The sequence below is a fragment of the Eulemur rufifrons genome, chromosome 8 (genome assembly GCF_041146395.1).
Source record: "Eulemur rufifrons isolate Redbay chromosome 8, OSU_ERuf_1, whole genome shotgun sequence".
NCBI lineage: Eukaryota > Metazoa > Chordata > Mammalia > Primates > Lemuridae > Eulemur > Eulemur rufifrons.
This window is the reverse complement of record NC_090990.1, coordinates 67499444-67519795: the sequence shown is the minus strand read 5'-3', so window position 1 is coordinate 67519795 and position 20352 is coordinate 67499444. Positions and strand designations below refer to the sequence as shown.

General features: G+C 33.2%; 1 protein-coding gene across 2 annotated transcripts in view; it reads left to right on the top strand.

The window, feature by feature from the left end:
- COL24A1 (collagen type XXIV alpha 1 chain) overlaps positions 1–20352 on the top strand; it is a 331682-nt gene that overhangs the window by 191278 nt on the left and 120052 nt on the right. For both annotated transcript variants that reach the window (XM_069478155.1, XM_069478156.1), the window contains exons 29-32: positions 5352–5405; positions 5688–5732; positions 5856–5900; positions 11454–11507. In XM_069478155.1, the coding sequence (XP_069334256.1) occupies positions 5352–5405; positions 5688–5732; positions 5856–5900; positions 11454–11507 (198 nt within the window). The remainder of the gene's footprint in view (positions 1–5351; positions 5406–5687; positions 5733–5855; positions 5901–11453; positions 11508–20352) is intronic.

Sequence of the window (20352 nt, the reverse complement as noted above, 5' to 3'; positions counted from 1 at the left end):
CAAAAAGATATTTTCCCTCAAATCACTGATAATGTTAGTTTTTGTTTAATGGAACATTTTGTTCCAGCTGTGTAAGTCAAGAACGAGAAGAGACTTCTAGACATATTAATAATTAGTTAGGCATGTGAGTGATTTAAAATTAATAGAGGGGTCAAGCAAAGACAGATAGATATAGTTAAAAGAAAATATAAATATAGTGAGTCCAAGTTACAAAGACATTTGTTCTGTGAATAGAACTGTTTCCTTCATTCATAGATGCTTAGCCTATTAAAATTAATTATAGGGGTCATAGAGATGGACTTGGAGTTCTTATAAAAGTCTTGCTAAATAAATGAGTGTGCAGTTTATCTTAATGTCTTAGTTAATCATATTTTTTTCTTTTAATTTTAGCATTTACATGAAATAGTGGTTCTGTATCCCACCATCTAATGCATTTAGGATTAAATTGATAATTCACAAATTTGGTTAACGCTTTAAAATTATTGCCTACAATTCAAGTAGTGTTTACTTTACAAAACATGCTTAATTTATATACCTGAGCTATCAGATTTTTATTGTAGCTTTGAGACCTTCTAATAGCTCAGTACAACCAACTTTAACTTTCCTAAGAGAATAAAGAAAATACTAGATCTTTTTAGCCAGGATACTTTCTCCAAAAAAATACCCATGAGCTATTTTAAAGCAGTTATTTAAAAAAAACTTCATGCCAAATTAGATGCCTATTATAATGCTATTGTCTAACTTTCTTAGAGCTTATCGTAAAGCTAATTTTGTCTTAGGAGTCAAAGCAGGCATATACACTAACCCATGGTATAACTTCTACAACCAATTTCAGTGAAATGTACAGATGTTGATAAAGCTAAGCTTTTGGTTAATTAGCTTACTCTTGCCTTAAAGATAGAGTACCAGCCTTTCCCAGAGTTCTTCCAGCCTTAAACTCTTAACTAGCGACCTTTAATTAATATAATTGCATTACTTAGACCTTTTCGGAAAAAAAAAAACCAAAAAACTAAATACATTTATCATCACTGTAGGCCGAGAAACTTCTCTTTGTTCCCTGTGTCATCCTGGCTGAGGAAATGAAATAATAAATGTGGAAGTATTTTTTTAAATAATGTTTAGATTTACCTTTTCATTGGTACATATTGTACATATTTATGGGGTATATGTGATATTTTGTTACATGCATAGAGTATGTAATGATCAAGTCAGGGTATTTAGGGTATCCGTCACCTCAAGTATGGATCATTTTGTATGTGTTGGGAACATTTCAAGTCCTCTCTTTTAGTTATTTTGAAATATACAATACATCCTTGTTAACTGTAGTCACTCTACTCTTTTATCAAACATTAGAACATATTCCTTTCATTTAATTATATGTTTGTATCCATTAACTGAGCTCTCTTCATCACCCACCCACTCACACACCCTTATCAGCCTCTGGTATTTATCATTCTACTCTATCTCTATGAGATTAACTTTTTAACCTCTCATATATGAGTGAAAACATGTGATATTTGTCTTCTGTGCCTGGTCATTACTTAACATAATGACTTCCAGTTCTATCCATATTGCTGCAAATGACATGATTTCATTTTTTTCATGGACATATAGGGTTCTAGTGTGTGTGTGTGTGTGTGTGTGTGTGCGTGTATGTCACATTTTCTTTATTCATTCATTCTTTGGTGGACACTGAGGTTGATTCCTATCTTTGCTATTGTGAATAGTGCTGCAATAAACATGGGGGTACAGGGATCCTTTGTTTTACTGATTTTCTTTGGATAAATATTCAGTATTGGGATTGCTGGCTGATATGGTAGTTCTATTTTTAGTTTTTTGAAAAATCCCCATGCTGTTTTCCATAGTGGCTACACTGATTTACATTCCCACCAACAGTGTGTAAGAGTTTCCTTTTGTCTGCATCCGCATTTGTTATTTTTTGTCTTTTTAATGATAACCGTTCTAACTGGAATAAGATGATACATCATTGTGGTTTGCTGTGCATTTCCCTGATGATAGTGATGTTGAGCATTTTTTCATACACCTTTTGGCCATTTGTGTGTCTTGTTTTAAGAATTGTCTATTCATGTCTTTTGCCCATTTTTAATGGGATTATTTGGGGTTTTTTTATTAATGAGTTGAGTTCCTGTATATTCGGGATATTAGTCCTTTGTCAGATGAATAGTTTTCAAATATTTTCTTTCATTCAACAGATTGTCTCTTCAGTCTGTGGATTGTTTCCTCTGCTGTGCAGAAGATTTTTACTTTAATCTGATCTCATTTGTCTATTTTGGTTTTGTCTGTGCATTTGAGGTCTTAACCATAAAATCTTTGCCTAGACCAATGTCCTGAAGTGTTTCCCCTGTGTTTTCTGCTAGTATTTTTATACTTTCTTTTTAACATTTGAAAAATATTATAAACTTAATAAAGCACAATTATTCATTCTGTGGACATTTAGACATCATGGGAGTCAGGCAACTCACCTAACATCTGCAGATTTCTGTTTTTTCATCTAAAAAGTGGAATTTGGGCTACTTCAGCCATGGTAATAGGTGATTTATGTGCCAGGACAAGAAACTGGCAGTTAATTTTGAGACTTACCTCCAGCTAGATTTATCCTTTTATTACATATATATCTAGGCAGTCACTTAATCTGATTTTATTCAAGAAATGAAATTTATTTGCCATCTTTGCGCCAAACAGTCTTTTTTAAAAAATTCTAAATTTATAGCTCTGTGTCTGGGGCGCCTTTTGAAGCTTGATCCTTATGGCTGCTGCCATTTAAACTTAGAATGACTTTTAACTCTCTATTACTAGCCTTGGAGATATCTGCTTCATTGTGTCTGATTGTCTTGAGTGGAATTCATTATCTTTTACTAGTCCTCCCTCTTCACCCCAAACAAATTTACATTCCTAATTTGTTTTTCTATTAATACTGTCATCATTCTACCAGTTATCCAGCAACAAAATATCCAAGAAAGACAGAAATTCCAGGTTGCAAAGAGGTTTTAAGTGCCTAATTATGAGTGGATACATTTTCAGTTGATATCTTACTTGTGTTCTATAGTATTTTAGAATGTTGAGCACTCATTCCTTTTCACACTGTCTCGGCCTTCTTGTTTTGTTATTCCAAACAATTTAGCAATGTTTCTTACGGGGCAGAAAGAGAAAAATTAGGCATTAAAGGTACAAGAGAAAAGGAATCAATACAGGCTGCTGAAATTTTAAGATGAGGGTAATAAGTAGAGCAAAGTCCTAAGGGACTTTCACACTTAAAAATTCAGTCATCCTTTGATTATTGTTCTTTTTCATCTTCAGTTACACAATTGTTGAACATTCCAAGTGTGCCCCCACCTCAAGACCTTTGTACTTACTATTTCTTCTGCCACAGTGGTCTTCCCCAAGATATTTGCATGGCCTGTAATCTCATTTCTTTCTGGTGTCTACTCATATGTCACTTTAGAGAGACTTTTTAGACCACCCTCTCTAAAATAGTGCTTCTAACTTTGGATAATCTCCTTTATTTTTCTTCATTATACATAACTACTTATTTTCATTTTATATTTTAATTTGACATATTTATTTGGTTGTTTATTAATTCGAGGATTTGTCTCTTCTCCCTACCATGTCCTCTGGGCCTAAAATAATGCCTGCCTTGTAGTAGATACTCAGTAAACATTTGTTAAAGGAATAACACACTGTGAAAATTATTCATCTATTAAATTGAGTCCATACTCCTCAATTTGATCTTCAAGCTGTTGTACTATAAGATTGTAATTTAGTTTTCCAATCTTTTATTGGAAAATAGGGCAGAAAAGGAAGTTGGGGACAGATTATGGAATACCTTTGAGCACAGGAAGAAATTGTAGGGCAGGAGCAATGGCTATAACTTTAATAGTATTGGTGGAGCTATAGATTCTCATAGAGTCTGAGTGTTCTCTCCAAATCCATGAAGGAGCCAAAGAGGATCAAGGAATGTAGTTAACCTGAGAGTACCCTGGAAGAGAGTCCTATTATAATAAGCAGCTGTTAATAACATAGATCTAAACCAAAGCTTATGTCAGAGGGAATACAAGAGAAGGTACTGGAGCCTAAGGAGCTCCTTCAGATCAGCATGTTGTACTGGGAGATCGTGTCACTGTTCTGTATAGAAATCTTCAACAGAAGATTTCTGCCAACTGATTTAAATATAAACTCTAATCCTTTACTTTTTAAGTCTCAGTCTTCCTTTGTACACTTATTAAGTGTGGAAATATTAAGATTATATTTCTCTACATGTGATCAATAGCCTGGGCAAACAAGCTACTTTTTCATACTGTGAGCATCTCTTTTCAGGATTCTGTGCCCTTTCTCATGCTATCCCTCAAGGTAGAGTTCCTTCTGTTTTGAATAAGTCTGTGGGAGCTTGACCTCCAGCTGCCAAAATGGTGTCTTTGTTTCCATTACAAACGTGTGAAGGCTGTCTTCCTCTGTGAATCCTTCTTTTGGCCCTTGACATGCCTTATCCTTCCCTGTGCTATAGTCATTTGTATAATTTACCTTTTCATTCTATCGGCCTCATAATGGAGAAACTTTCCCATGGTTTTGTATTCTCATAACACCTAATGCATTTCCTTTTGCACAGATGTTCATTTAGAGGCTGTAGAATTGAATTAAGTCCCTTAAAAAAGACTTTAAGATCTTCCAAGGAAAGTTATAATATGGACAAGGAGACTATTCTGTCATTTTATTAGAGAATGACTTTTACAACTAATACTTCTTTGGAACTAATTATTGAACAAATATTGAAAAATTTTAAGTTTACATGAATATTTTCAATGATATTTTTTGTACCTTTTCTGTGCCCCTCCATCTCCCAGTAACGATTGTCAAGCAGATGCATAGTAGGTACAATACAAGTAGCACTCGTTTTCTATAATGTGAAGAGAAGAGCACCATTCCAAAAATATGAACCTTAAGAAAACTGTTTAGGCAAACAAACCAGCCACTTTTAAGTTAATTTAGCATTATTTTGATAATATATCCTGGCTGGCTGCTGAACAAATGATAAAGTGAAAGAAATACCCACATTACCACACCTATATTATAACCACCTCAACAACTGAATCAGCTATGTTGGTTCTCATTTGATTTACTATTTAGCATTAAATTTTAAAAACAAAGGCTTGATTTTCCCATGTAAATAGGTTCAGCCAAAATACCCAGCTGTTTTCTTTTCTGTGGTCAGGGCATAAAAACAAGCAGAATGAGTTTGTCAAGTAAAGAAGGGCACAGCGTCTTCATCTGTAAAGACACCTAACAGTAAAAAAGAAACATTTCAAATTACCAGCTAAACATTTTTTCCTCCTCAGGGATCAAGAGGACCAGATGGTCTCTCAGGAGAACAAGGCATACAGGGTGCCAAGGTAATCACTGATTTTCTCATTTCACATGCAGTTAAATTTTATTGAGCCATATGTCCTACTGGTCTAAAAAATTATGTATTTCCTTACAAAAGTATGGTTCTAAATTCTCTTTTAGTCTAAGTTGAAATATACATAAAGTTTTTACTACATACACAGAAATGTTTTCTTTTCAATATTGCACTGTATAGTTAATGTCTTATTTTTTGTATGTGAGTGTATGCTACATGTGTAAGATCATAATTCACATTCATATTAACTCACCTGGTCTTGATACTTTGTTAGGGTGAAAAAGGAGATCAAGGAAAAAGAGGGCCTCATGGTCTTACTGTAAGTAATAAAACATTTCACATTAAAGATGATGAACATTTTAAATCTTCTGTGTTTTTCTTGGTGTGTGATTAATATTTTGGGAGAAGGTTACTTGACCCAAGCACTTTATTTCTTGTGTAGGGTAAGACTGGAAACCATGGAGAGAGAGGAGTTCAAGGAAAACCAGTAAGTAATAAAAAATAATCAGGCTATGAACAATTTTTATCTGCTTTTTTGGTGGGGGATGGGGGTATACTTAATGTTTGGGGAGGCTTTTTAACAAGTGAAAATTATATATATTTACAGTGTACAATATGATATTTTGATATATGTATACATTATGAAATGACTACCTTTCTCTGCTTTATTCTCTCATACAACTATTGTTTAGTATTCAGTATGTTAGACCAAGAGAATACAAGTTCTTTTCCTCCTTTAATCATTAGTCATTGTTTTATTTGGGCAAGTTGCTTATCCATTCTGGGTCTTGTTTATACCTATCTGTAAACTGGTGGTGGTAACTGTTACTCTTACTTCACTCTAGTTATGACAAATTAGTTTTTCTGTAAAACCCATTTCAAAATAAAATGGTGTGATATATAAATATAATGGGACATTAATAAGGCTAATGCAACAAGAACCTTCTTTGAGGCCTCTTGCCTAGTTTCTTTTTTAACTCAACTTTGCTTTTTAGACCTTTGGAGTGTGGAGCTTTGTGTATCATCATGCTTTCCCATGGCACTGCTCTAAGAGTTTTTAATATTTTATAATGCTGGATATTTTCCTGCTATGAAGAATCTTACCAGAATTAGACACTTTTTTTCCCTGAGAGGCAACAAGTTCTGTGGTTATCATCACTAAGGGAGAAAAATGTTAAATAAAAGAAAGATAAACACACACATGCATACATGTATATACACATAAGATATTACATATATATGAGCACATAAGCTTAAATGTGTGGGTATTTTTAATTTCATTCAGAATCATAATTTTTAATGATGGCTTTTTATTTTTCATATACATGTGTGCATAATATAAAGTTATAACATTAGATAAAAATATAAATAAATCACAGCTGAGGAGTCAGTAAAGGATAGGGTGAAAATGTTTTAGCTGCTATAGTAATTGTCACTAATGTCACTGCATCTGCCTGTTCCTGTTTGAAATCTGCTGCCCCCTGCTAGTTGTTTTCCACAATTGCATTATAGTTGACTGTGGTCAAGTCTGAAATATCAGAGACCTAAAAGAGAAAAAATGACTATGTTCAGGGAGAGAACTTGTGTGTGCCATTATATTATTAATTAAAGTTATCCCCAAAGAATATTCCTTGAATATTAATATTTATCATCTGGGTTTCTATTATATCAGGGTAAATGGTGTTTCTATAGATTCTGACCACTTTGCTATACTGTATACAAAGCTAACATGTTGCAATGTGTGGAGAAATTTGTAGTTCATCAAATTCATCTCTCTCATTTAAAAAAAAAAAAATGAGTCCCAGAGAAATAGAAATACTTACTGCTTTTTGACCTTCCTTAGAATTTTATCTTTATTTTCATCCCAGCAAGTATGCTTGGAAAAGTGTAACATTTGATGTTTGACTTCCTCAATAAAAGATACCAGAATCATTTTGTAACCTTAACTTATGATAAGCAAGTCTCATGGACTGCTGGAAGAGTTATGCTACCTTAGTGCATGAAATGGGTTGTACATTAAATCATGAGTTTGTATTAGTTGAAGTTTATGCTTACATTCTCTCCTTCTCCTTAATTGGATTGAGATCTTGGAGAAGCTAAGAACAACTGAAAAAAGTCAGAGAAGCCCCAAAGATTCATTTGATCCTTCCGAGTAATCTTAGTGTCCCCAGTCATTTGTGCACTGTCAAAAAGCAGGCATTACTCTATAACAGATATATTGGAGGTCAAATTGACCTTTGTTCTAGTGCATGATCCTAAAACTGGTATAAACTTGTTAAAATTGGTTCGCTCTCTGGATCATGTTTTTCTCATTGGTAAAAGTAAAGAGACTGATAAAATCTCTAAGACCTGCACCATCTATGAATTGCCATAATTCTAAAGCCAGGTATTAAATGAAAACTGGCATCACATATCATACTCTGATAGCCCAGATAACCAGTAAAAATATATTTTTGTCTGTGAACCAACATCATTTCCTATACAGTACTTGCCTTGCATCAACACATAGATGTAACTCAAAGAGAAAATCAGGAAGAAAGGCCACAACCCATTTAAGGTAATAAAGCCTGGGTCATGGCTTTCTAAATCATATAAAAACCATAACAGTTCATATAATACTGATTTTTTATCTAGATATTCTATCAATTAGTGAGATAGGGTATAAAAAAATCTCCAACTATGATTTTATATTTCTCTATTTCTCCCTTTAATTCTGAAATCTACCTTATCTGATATTAATTTGAAATCTAATTTATCTGATATTAAAAATAGTTTCTCCAGCCTTGTTATGCTTGCTATTTACGTATCTTTTCCATTAGTTTACTTTCAGCCTATCTATGTCTTGGTATTTAAAGTGAATGTCTTATAGCTGGATCTTGCTTTGTATTAATTCTGACAATTTCTTCCTTTTAATTAGAGTATTTGTTGCATTTCCATTTAATGTAATTGTTTATATGATTTGATTTAGGTCTACCATTTATGGTTTGTTTTACTTTGTGTCCTTTTGTGGTTGTTCAGTGGCATTGAATAATTTTGAAAATTCTGTTTTAATCTATTGGTTTTAGCTATAGTTCTTCTCATTATTATTTTAAGTGTCATTGGAGGTCAAGGGTCAGCAAACTTTTCCTGTAAAGTGCCACAAAATAAATATTTTATGTAAGTACTTAACACAAGTGTAAGAAATTTGCCAACCATACAGGCCCATTTAACAATACTCTGTCTTTTATATTATAACTGTTTCATGTATTACATCTACATATATTATAAACTGCACATTAAAAGTTATAATATTTGCTTTAACATAAATAAAATGTCACTTTCTTAAATATAAATGAAATATGTACTTTTAGAGATGTTTAGTGGGGAAACAGTGTTTTTCATTTCCCAACCTATTTGCCATTTCTGGTGCTATTCATTCCTTTCTGAAGGTTTGTGTCTCCAGATGGTGTCATTTCCCTGTAGTCTGTAAAATTCTTTCATATTTCTTGTAGTGAAATCCTCAAGCACTGAATTCTCTTAGTTTTTGTTTATGAAATGTCTTCATTTCTCCTTTACTCTTAAAGGAGAGTTTCACTGGATGTAGGATTCTGGGCTGACATGGTGGTGTTTTTATTTCGTTTTCATTCAGCACTATAAAGATGATTTACCATTTTCTTTTGGCCTCTAGTATTTCTGATGAGAAGTCCACAGTTATATGTATCATTATTCTCCTGCATATAATGTGTCATATTATATTGGAGTCATACATACTGGATTTCAAATATTGATTCTGCTACTTACTAGTTGTTTTGACTTTGTACAAATTACTTAACCTCTCTGAGCCTCAGTTTCCTATCTTTAAAATGGGATATCTCTCATAGTTATAACACAAGATATTTATTATGTGCTTGGCACAGGCTTTCAATAAATAATGACCACAGTAGTCATTATTATGCTAAGGGTCATCATTATCATAATTACTGAGTTGAAGTCATGGAGCAAGGAATTCTACTATAAATAATATATCATTAGTATTATATAATAGCATCTGAAAGGCCTTAAAGAGAAATTTTATTTTATTCCAGCTTGTGCTTTTCCTCTTCATCCCCAATAAAATTAGAGTTCATTTGAATAGTTTCATAACTTTGCAAAACAGCTTTTATGCCTTATCAACAGCATTAAAAATACATAGTAAGCTTGAAATTATGTCCCAACATACTATACAAAGAAAACTGGGCAGATATTATTTAAAGTTCTGAACTTTTGCTGTATGTTTCCATTAGTATACCAGGCACAGAGGGATCCCATATATTGATTGTGTCTCTTAATTAAGGAGCCTGAAGTGAATGAGCAGCATATGATTTTAATGACTGAAACAGGACCTTAACCATATGATTGTCCATAATTCTACATATTTTCCTTTCTCTAACCAGAGAAACTAAACATAGCACTGACGATTGTAACTTAGAAGATATGTGTTGCTAAGAATTTTAAATATCTCTACTTCCAATTTAATGTCCTATTTTTCTTAGCTTTTATATAATTTTAAAGACAAAATGGTAATTGTGATTAGCTAATACAGTTATAAGTTTTCCTAAGGTCAATAATATAGAAGGTACAACTTGCAAATGGGGCAATTTATTATATATCATCATTAGTCATCAGTGGCTGGAATACAATAAATGCTCAGTAAATCTTTGAATGGAAGGGTCAGAGAAGACTTATAATTTGATTTAGAGTTCTATTTACCATTTTATAACATACTTCATATCCAAGACTCTCTTTTATAGTACAGGGTGTAAAGATGAAAAAAAAGGAAATTAGAGGTCCAATATGGTCATTTCTGGTCATGTAGGTTCTGAGACCCCTGTGTCTTGCCAGGTTTTAAGGGCACAAGTCATACTAACACATCACAAGGCCATTGTTATTTTTGAAAAAAAAAACTTTTTATATCAATATTAAAAGTTTAAGGAAATTCAAATTTAAAATAATTCTGGATAATTATTTCTCTCAGTATAGTAGTGAAGATTACCTATGAGAATAGAGGTAGAATAAAGAACTCTTACAACTCAAGAACAAAAAAACGACCCAATGAAAAAATGGGCAAAGGTCTTGAATAGACATTTCACCAAAGATATTCAAATGGCTAATAAGCACATGAAAAAGATGCCCAACATCACTAGTCATTAGGGAAGTATAAATCAAACCATGATGAGATACAATTGCATACACTTTAGGATGCTATTATTGAAGAGAAAAAAAAAAACCCAAAATATGTATTGGCAAGAATGTAGAGAAATTGGAACCCTTGTGCATTGCTGGTGTGCATGTAAAATGGGAGAGCCACTACAGAAAACAGTTTGATCGTTCCTCGAGAAGTTAAACAGAGAACCACCATATGATCCATCAGTTCTACTTCTAGGTATATCCTCAAATAATTGAAAACAGGGACTCAGACAGATACCTGTACACCCAGGTTCATAGCTGCATTATTCACAATAGCTAAAAGGTACAGGCAACCCAAATGTCCACTTACAGATGAATAAAGTGTGAGATATACATCCATTGGGATATTATTCAGCCTTAAGAAGGAATGAAGTTTCCACACATGCTACAGCAGGGATGAACCTTAAAGACATTATGTAAGTGAAATAAGTCAGTCACAGAAGAGCAGATATTGTATGCCCACTTATATGAGGTATTTATGATATTCAAATTCATAGAGACAGAAAATAGAATGGTGATTACCAGAAATAAGGGAAAAGGGCAACAGGAAATTAGTGCCTAATGGGTACGGAGTTTCAGTTCGAGAAGATGAAAAAGCTCTGGAGGTGGATAGTGGTGATGGTTGCACAACATTGTGAATGTACTTAATGCCACATAATTGTATATTTGAAAGTACTTAAAACGGTAAATTTTATGTTATATATTTTACCACAAAAGAAAAAAATAAGATTAGGGGTAGACAAAAAATTAAGTGGAAGGATCCATAAGGTAAGAAAGCTGACTAAAACATTTTCAAACCTCACTTTTTCCACAAGTTTTATCTTTATTTATCTAGGGTTTACAGGGACCCCCTGGAAGTACAGGAGACAGGGGACTTGCAGGAGAACCAGTAAGTTTATCTTTACACTCTTTTAATATGTTTTTCTCATAATGTACATTTACCTTGCCATTATTACTTCTCTGCTGTGCTGTGACTGATATGTATTAGAAAGCAGCATTTATGATAGACACCATAGACTAATTATAGAGAATAAAAATTTTGCTGTAATATAGTTTTTAGTGCCTTTCTGGTTTCATATAGTCAAATACAGTAGTTCTTCTGGAACTGTTAAAACTGAGCATATTTCTATTTTGAACAAAGAAAACTGTGTTTTATTGAGTCTGAGAAATTCTCTTTCTGAATGGCTTGCTGTTCTTATAATTATTACATTGCCACACACACACAATCACATTCATGAAGCCAATTCTATACTAAAAGACCATATAGAGAAGCCAAACTCTACATCTAATGGGCCAAAAGGTACAAACATGACGGAAATGCTGTTGCATCAACAGTACAAAAGCTTACATCACAATTTCATAAATATGATTCAATTAGAGTTTCCATGGAAAACGAATTGTGAAAAGGAAAGACCTTGTCACACCTACTTTCTTACAATTTATTCTTTATTGCCATTGAAGTCATTCTTCTGATTAATGGTGTCACATGTAATATGTTGTAATGTGCTTCTTAGATTTACAATACAATATAGTCTTTCAGACCACTGGGTTGATTTTATCATCAGTTGACACAAAGGTTTATAGGTGGCCTTTGCATAATTCATTTAGATAGTAGCAAGTGGAAAATTCTAACAAAGAGCTATTCTTGCCATAGCTCTTTTCTCATTTATATACTTAACCTATAAGTTCTCTAAACAATAAGATTTGAAATATGTATAATTCTTTTCAAATAAACAATGTTAGATTTGGCATTGATTTTATTCTACTAAATCCTTCTTGGTTTTCTTTCTATTTTGTGTTTTAACCTGCCATCCCATTTCTAGTATTTACTGGACCTAAAATAGTACAACTATCTTTAGCATTATTTACTTAAATATCTGGCTCACCTAAAAGGTCTGTAAGCTCTTTAAAGTCAGAGATCATTTCTTTTATCTTTGCAATCCCCTATCCTGGTATAATGTCTGGCACATTAAATCTACTCAACGTGTGTTAACAAACATACTGAATTGAGAAAGGTCATTTACCCCAAGGCATAGTCATTCAGCTGGTAGGTAACATTACATGAAGTGAAATGGAATGAAAACTAATTGAGTCTTATTAAAGAAGATGTTTAAGTAAAGGTAAGTGTGTCAGTAGAACTATGGCAACAGCATAGATAGTATCTTAGAATTAACATAAGAAAAGACTTGTCACTATAGCCTTAAATGACTAATGGCTTAACAACACATAAAAATTAACATGCAGGTCACAAGGTCAGTGGGACTGGTAAATAAAATATAAATCAATTTATATTGGATATAATATGCTTTGTTTTATATATCTGAGCTGCCTGGCTAATCACAGAAAAGAACAGAAGAAAATTGGTAAAATAAAGTGTATAGAAGATATGTTGAAACATACCTATATTATACATACATCTTATTAAAAAAAGAGGACTATAGCCTTTCTAAGTCAACACCTCTAAAAGTTGTCTCTTTTTCCAGACAAAATTCAAAACTGGTCTGCTCATTGCAATTCAAGCATTTGGATTTGAATAGGTGACCATTCAGTCAGTCAGTCGAGAAATATTTATTAAAAATCTGCACTTGGGATGTAGTGGTAAGCATGGAGTTTTCAATCTGGTGATAGAGATAGACATTAATTAAATAATCACAACATAAATGGATAACTATAAACTGAGATAAATACTATAAAGTATAGGAATTCAGTTGTAAGAATGTCTATTGCAGAGAAACTGTCTTAATCTGGAGGTTAAAGAAAGCTTCCATGAAGAGAAACATTTGAGATGTTATCTGAAGGATTATTAGTAGTTAGTTAGGCAAAGATGTGGAAAGATCTTTCCAGAGAGAAGTCATGAGCTGGAGGAAGCACTATGTGTTTATTTGAAGAGCGAAAAGGCGGCCAGCATGGCTATGGCATAGAGTCAGGTGGAAAGTAAGTACAAGATGAGGACAGAAAGGGAGGCAGGTGACAAAACACACATAGTTTTATGAGTGCTATTGCCAAGGATTTGTATTTTTATCCTTAGAACAAAGGAATGTCATTGAAGGGGGGGGGGCTAATTTTATAATTAGATTATTGTTTTGTAAATATCAGTCAAGTCACAAAATGGAAGGAGCCAAGAATGGCTCTGTGTTGCAATAGTCCAGATAAGAGTAAGAGGTGGTAGACGGGGAGGGGGGCGGGGGAGAAAGGAGAGGCAAGGGCAATATACGTAACCTAAACTTTTGTACCCCCATAATATGCTGAAATTAAAAAAAAAAAGGCAATGAAAAGGGTGGACAGACGATGTGCTGGATAGGACACTCAGTTGAGGAGGGCATAAACACCAAGCAGCTGTAACAGCCAGACACAGTAGGATCTGGAAAAAAAAAAGGGTGGTGGAAACTTGTTCATTAGCAGAGAAAAGAAGCTGACAGATTAAAAGATTCAGAAGGGGATAAAATCCACAGGAAATAGAAATCCTGTATGTGAAGTAAAATTTCTGAATTTCTGGCTTATTGTATTAAAGAGATGATGATATCATTCACTGAAACTGGGAGAACCAATCAGTTTGAGAATGGATGATTATAAATTCAGTTTCACTATGTTGAATTTAAGGTGGTTGAAAATTATGAAGTTGCCATTTGGATTCAAAGAAGAGAAATGCACTGAAGTTAAAAATATTGGAGTCGTTCCCTTTGAAGAGAGTACAGAAGTGAGAAAAGACAAGGATCTAATGCTGAGGCTTAAAAAATTGTAAGATTAACAAAATATTGGTAGAAGAGATTGAAACTTTAAAGGAGACTGACAGATAAGATGAAAATCAGATATATAAATTAGGAGTTTCAGCCTTAACCATAACTTATCTTAAAATCTTCATGACAATATTAAATTCCTTTAGATGTATGTAGGCATATAGAGGGATAGGCAAACTACAGCCCTCAGTCCAGTTACCTGCTTTTGTAAATCAAGTTTTATTGAAACACAGCCACAATAATTTACTTATATATGTATGGCTGTTTTCATACTACAATAGCAAAGTTGAGTGGTTTTGACAGAAAGCATATGACTCAGAAGCCTAAAATACTATCTGGCCCTTTGAAAAAAGTTTGCTGACCTCTGGTCTAGATGTTAGTCACAAATGCAAGAAAAAAAAAAAAGAAAGAAAAAGAAAAGAAAAGATTTGATCAATGCAAAACTGATATAAATAGTGTCCCTAGGTTTGTGCAGTATACAACCTGTACAGCTGTACATAGTGGCCCTCAACAAGAGGAAAATGGTGGAGTTTGTTCTTTCTTTCTGTCTTTCTTTTATTCTTTTGTTCTTTCATTTCAGAAAACTTAGAAATACCAACAGTATTTATATGAGTCAGGAGATGAGTTGAAAAAATATCTCCTGACTCATATAAATACTGTTGGTATTTCTAAGCATTGAAAACGGCCTTTAAAGGGAGGACAAGGGGAATGCTATACTCTTAAAAATTAATTCTTCCTAAGCTTACTTTATAATATCCCTTATAATTTAAAAAGCATTCTTTTCTAGCTACTCTTTCTTAGTTAAGTACTAGAAATCACTTCCATTTACCTCTAAAGATAGTTAATAGGATTCTCAAGTAAAAGTGTATGGTAAAACCTCATATAGTTCCCCATTAAATTACTTAGGAAGATTTACAAAATGGCTATAGTCTTGGAAACAAAAGACAAAAGAGGACCCTGTATCAGCATCTTAGTAGAATTTTGACAATAACGAAGACAAAAATAACAGCCACAAAAAAAGCTGAAGATGAATTTCACTTATAAATATGGTTATAAAAGTCTAAACACCAAAAAAGAAGTAAAGTTCAACTATATATATAATTATCCACCTCAATGTAGTAAAAGGAAGAAATACAAAAAAGGTGAAATTACTTAATATTAAGGAATTCATTAATATAACATATCACAGATATAGTGAAACATCCACAAAACAAATTTTCAATAAAATTAAAAACCATTGTAGATTCTTTAAAAATCATAGTGTGAAAGTTGTCAGAATCAAAATGGAGTCACTTATGTTAGAAAAGACCCCTGACAAATAGAGCTAGAGAAACTCACAAAGAGAGGATTCTCATGCTTATCTGTATGCCTGATAAAGGCTATTACAATAGACTCTACAAAAACCACAACCTTGCACAAAGGCCATTGCAACCTTACACAAAAAGTTGTCCTTCTACAAGGACAACTACCCAGCAGCTGCTTGTCCATCCTTGGACTGACTGAGGGGGCCCGGTCTTTAGGAGGCTTTCACAGGTTCCTGAATTTTACTTCCTCCAGGAGCCCTAACCAGATTCTTACTGTAAAGGTCAGAGAAAAATTCCCTCCTGCTTCCAGGAAGAGAGGGGGATAGTAGCCATTTTCAAACACACTTAAAATTCTCTGGTCTCCTTAAGAAGGCTTGCCCTCACAGGAAACTTTTTATCATAAACTACTGGGGTTTTTCCAAAGACTAACTGACCTGGAGGAAGGGAAATACCCACAATTTCAGCCTTCTGTTGTGGGACGAGAAATATTCAACTTTAGCCCCCCTCGCCTTTGACATGGGAGAAGGAAAATATCCAACTCAGGCTCTAAAAGGCTGAGACCTGATCATAGGACTATAGAGTGCTTCCTCTACCCTAGACCTTACCATCACATCAACAGGGCTCCTGCACAATAACAGGAAATTATAGCTAAAAAGAACTGTAGACTCAAACCCTATTGAAAGAGTGCTAGGAAAGCCTAAAGAAAACAGGGAAGTACAAAACAATGACACTAGAGGAAATTTTAGCCTCAAACATCACAGGTACAACAAGTAGTAAACACAGCCTCGCTCTTAGCCAGATGATATAAAATCTCATGTTAAAGGTCTGTTTACCTCACCTCAGTTCCTTTTACACTATACAGAATGTCTGGCTTTCAACAAGAAATTTTAGGGCAGGCTAAAAAGCAAAAAAAAATAGTCTGTAGAGACAAATTACCAGAAATAGACTCAGATATGGCAGAAATTTTAGAATTATCAAACTGGGAATTTAAAAATGAAAGAAAAATAAAGTCTTTCTCAAACACAAATTGAAGGAATTTGTCACAAGTAGACCAAAAAGAAATGCTTAAAGTATTTCAGAGTGAAGGAAAATGATACAGGTAAGAAACTCAGATCTAGGAAAGAAGAAAGGAAGAGTATTAGAGAAGAAATAAATGAAAATAAAATAAAATCATTTTTTGATTCTTAATCCATCTAATAGATAATTAGTATAAAATAATAGCAAAAATATATTTGGTATTGTAGCTTATGGATAAATAAAATGAATGATAGCAACGTCATAAGGGGCAGGAGGAAGGATTTTTTTCCTTTCTATTTTTCTACCAATTTAAAACTTATTATCTGTTTATCTTGTTTTTATTTTTGTTTTTTCTCTTTCTACTTTTTTCCATACCCCTCTGGGAGTACAAGAAATTGTTATAAGGTATTGGCACTACCCATGAAGTGGTATAGTGTTATTTAAAAATGAACTTGGATTAATTGTAAATATATATTGCAAACTCTAGAGAAACCATTAAGGAAAGTTTTAAAAGTAGTATGCTAAAACAGAAGAATCATATAAAATGCTTAATTAAAAACAGAGAGGGGGAAAAAAGAGTGCAAAACCAAAAAAAAAAAAAAGCAAACAAACAAAAAAAAAACAGAGGAAGAGGAGGAGGAGACAAAGAACAAGCGCAATAGAAAATTGGCAAATATGGTAGATTAATCCAACTATATCACTAGTCACTTTAAATGTCAATGGTCTAAATATACCAATTAAGAGTTGGAGAATGTCAGAGTGGATAAAAAAATAAGACCCAACTGTATGTTGTCTTCAAGAAACCCACTTTATTTTTTTTTTATTTTTTTATTTTTTTTTTTTTTTTTTTTGAGACAGAGTCTCACTCTGTTGCCCAGGCTAGAGTGAGTGCCGTGGCGTCAGCCTAGCTCACAGCAACCTCAAACTCCTGAGCTCAAGGGATCCTCCTGTCTCAGCCTCCCGAGTAGCTGGGACTACAGGCATGCACCACCATGCCCGGCTAATTTTTTCTATATATATTTTTAGCTGTCCATATAATTTCTTTCTATTTTTAGTAGAGATGGGGTCTCGCTCTTGCTCAGGCTGGTCTCGAACTCCTGAGCTCAAACGATCCGCCCACCTCGGCCTCCCAGAGTGCTAGGATTACAGGCGTGAGCCACCGCGCCCGGCCAAGAAACCCACTTTAAAGACACTTATATATTAAAAATAATAGGATGAAGAAAGATAAAACATGCTAACACTAATGAAAGGAAAGCTGGAATGGTTATATTAATTTCAAACAAAGCAAACTTTAGAGCAAGGGAAATTAGCAAGGTAAAGAGGGGCATTACGTAATGATAACGGATCATTTTTCCAAGAAGACGTAACAATACTTAGTGTGTATGCACTTTACAACAGAGCATCAAAATATATGAAGCAAAAGCTGATCAAACTCCAAGTAGAAATACATGAATCTACTATTACAGTTGGAGACATTAACACCCCTCTATTAGTGATGGAGAGATCTAGAAGGCAGAAAATCAGTAAAGAGAAAGTTGGGCAGTACTATCAGTCAACTAGATCTAATTGACATTTATAAAATACTTTATCCAACAACAGCAGAGTACATATTCATCTCAAGCTCACATGGAACATTCACCATGATAGACCACATTCTGGGCCATAAAACACACCTTAACAAATTTAGACATCATAAGAATAGACATCATATAATGTCTACTATCAGACCAAAACGGAACTAAATTAAAAATCAATAACAGAAACATCGCTGGAAAATCCCAAAACATTTAAAGAATATACAACACACTTCTAAATAACATTTTTATCGAAGAAATTGTCTTAGGAGAAATGAAAAAGTATTTTGAACTAAATGAAAATACAACTTATCAAAACTTGTGAGATGCAGTTCTTGGAAGGAAATTTATAGCTCTGAATGAAAAATTAGGAAAGGAGAAGTTTTCAAATTAATAATCTAAGCTTAGGAAAATAGAAAAAGAAGAGCAAATGAAATACAAATTAAGCAGAAGGAAAATAATAAAAGTCAGAGCAGAAAGCAATGAAATTGAAAACAGGAAAACAATGAGAAAATCAATGAAACCAAAGCCTGGTTCTTTTGAAACTTCAATAAAATTGCTCAACCCATGGCAAGGTTAATGAAAGAAAAAGAAAAAAAGAAAGAGAAACACAGATTACTAATATCAGAAGTTAAAGAGAGGCCATCACTACTGACCGTGGACATTAAAAAGATAATAAATTAATATTATGAACAACTCTGTGTCCACAAATTTGATAACTTAGATGAAATGGATCAATTCTTTGAAAGACATATTCTAACAAAATTCAAATAAAGAGAAATTGATCATCTGAATAGGCCTATATTGATTAAAGAAATAGAATAAATCATTAATAACCTTCCAAAGTAGAAAGTACTGGGCCCAGATGATCTCACTGGTGAATTCTACCAGACATTTAAGGAACAAATGCTACCATTTCTTCACAATCTGTTCCAGAAAATAGAAACAGCAGAACACTTCCCAACTCATTCTGTGAGGCCATAATTACGCTAATATCAAAACCAGATAAATACATTACAAGAAAAGAAAATGACAGACCAATATCATTCATAAACACAGGTGTAAAAATCCCCAACAAAATATTAGCAAATAGAATCCAGCAATATATAAACAGAATTGTACATTATGACCAAGTTGAATTTATTCCAGATATGCAAGGCTGTTTCAACATTAGACTATCCCTTAATATAATCCATCACCTCAACAGGCTAAAGAAGAAAATATGATATAAAAAGGTGCAGAAAATCATTTGACAAAATCCAACACCATTCATGATAAAAACTTTCAGCAAACTTAGAATAGAGGGAAATTTCCTCAACTTTATGAAGAACATATATTTTTTAAAAACCTTATGGCCAACATCATACTTAATGGTGAGAAACTAGGTACTTTCCTTTTAAGTACAAGGGAAGAAGCAATGATGTTCCTCTTTTTTAGACTTATTTGGCATTGAACTGGAGGTCCTAGTTAGTGTAATAAGACAAGAGAAAATAAAAAAGCATACAGATTTGGAAGGAAGAAATAAAACTGTCTTTGTTTGCAGATGGCATAGTTGTTTACATAAAAAATCCCAAAGAACTTATTTTTAAAAACTTTTGGAACTAATAAGCAATTATAACAAGGTTGCAGGATAACAGGATACAAGTTAATATACAAAAGTCAGTTGCTTTCTTATATTACCAGCAATAAATAATTGGAATTTAAAATGAAAAACATAATACCATTTACATTAGCACCAAAAAAGAAAGAAAGAAATAGGTATAATGCTAACAAAATATGTACAAGATCTGTGTGAGGAAAATTATAACACTTTGGTCAAAGAAATTAAAGATCTAAATAAATGGAAAGGTATTCCATGTTCATGGATAGGAAGCCTCAATATTGTTAGGATGTTCAAGATGTTCTTCACAACTTGATCTATCAATTCGATGCAATTCTAATTAAAATCCCAGAAAGTTACTTTGTAGTTATTTACAGATTCTAAAGTTCATATGGAAAGACAGAAAGACCCAGAATAGCCAAAACAATATTGAAGAACAAAGTTGTAAGACTACAAGACTGTAAGACTACTACCTGACTTCAAGATTTATAATAAAAGTAGA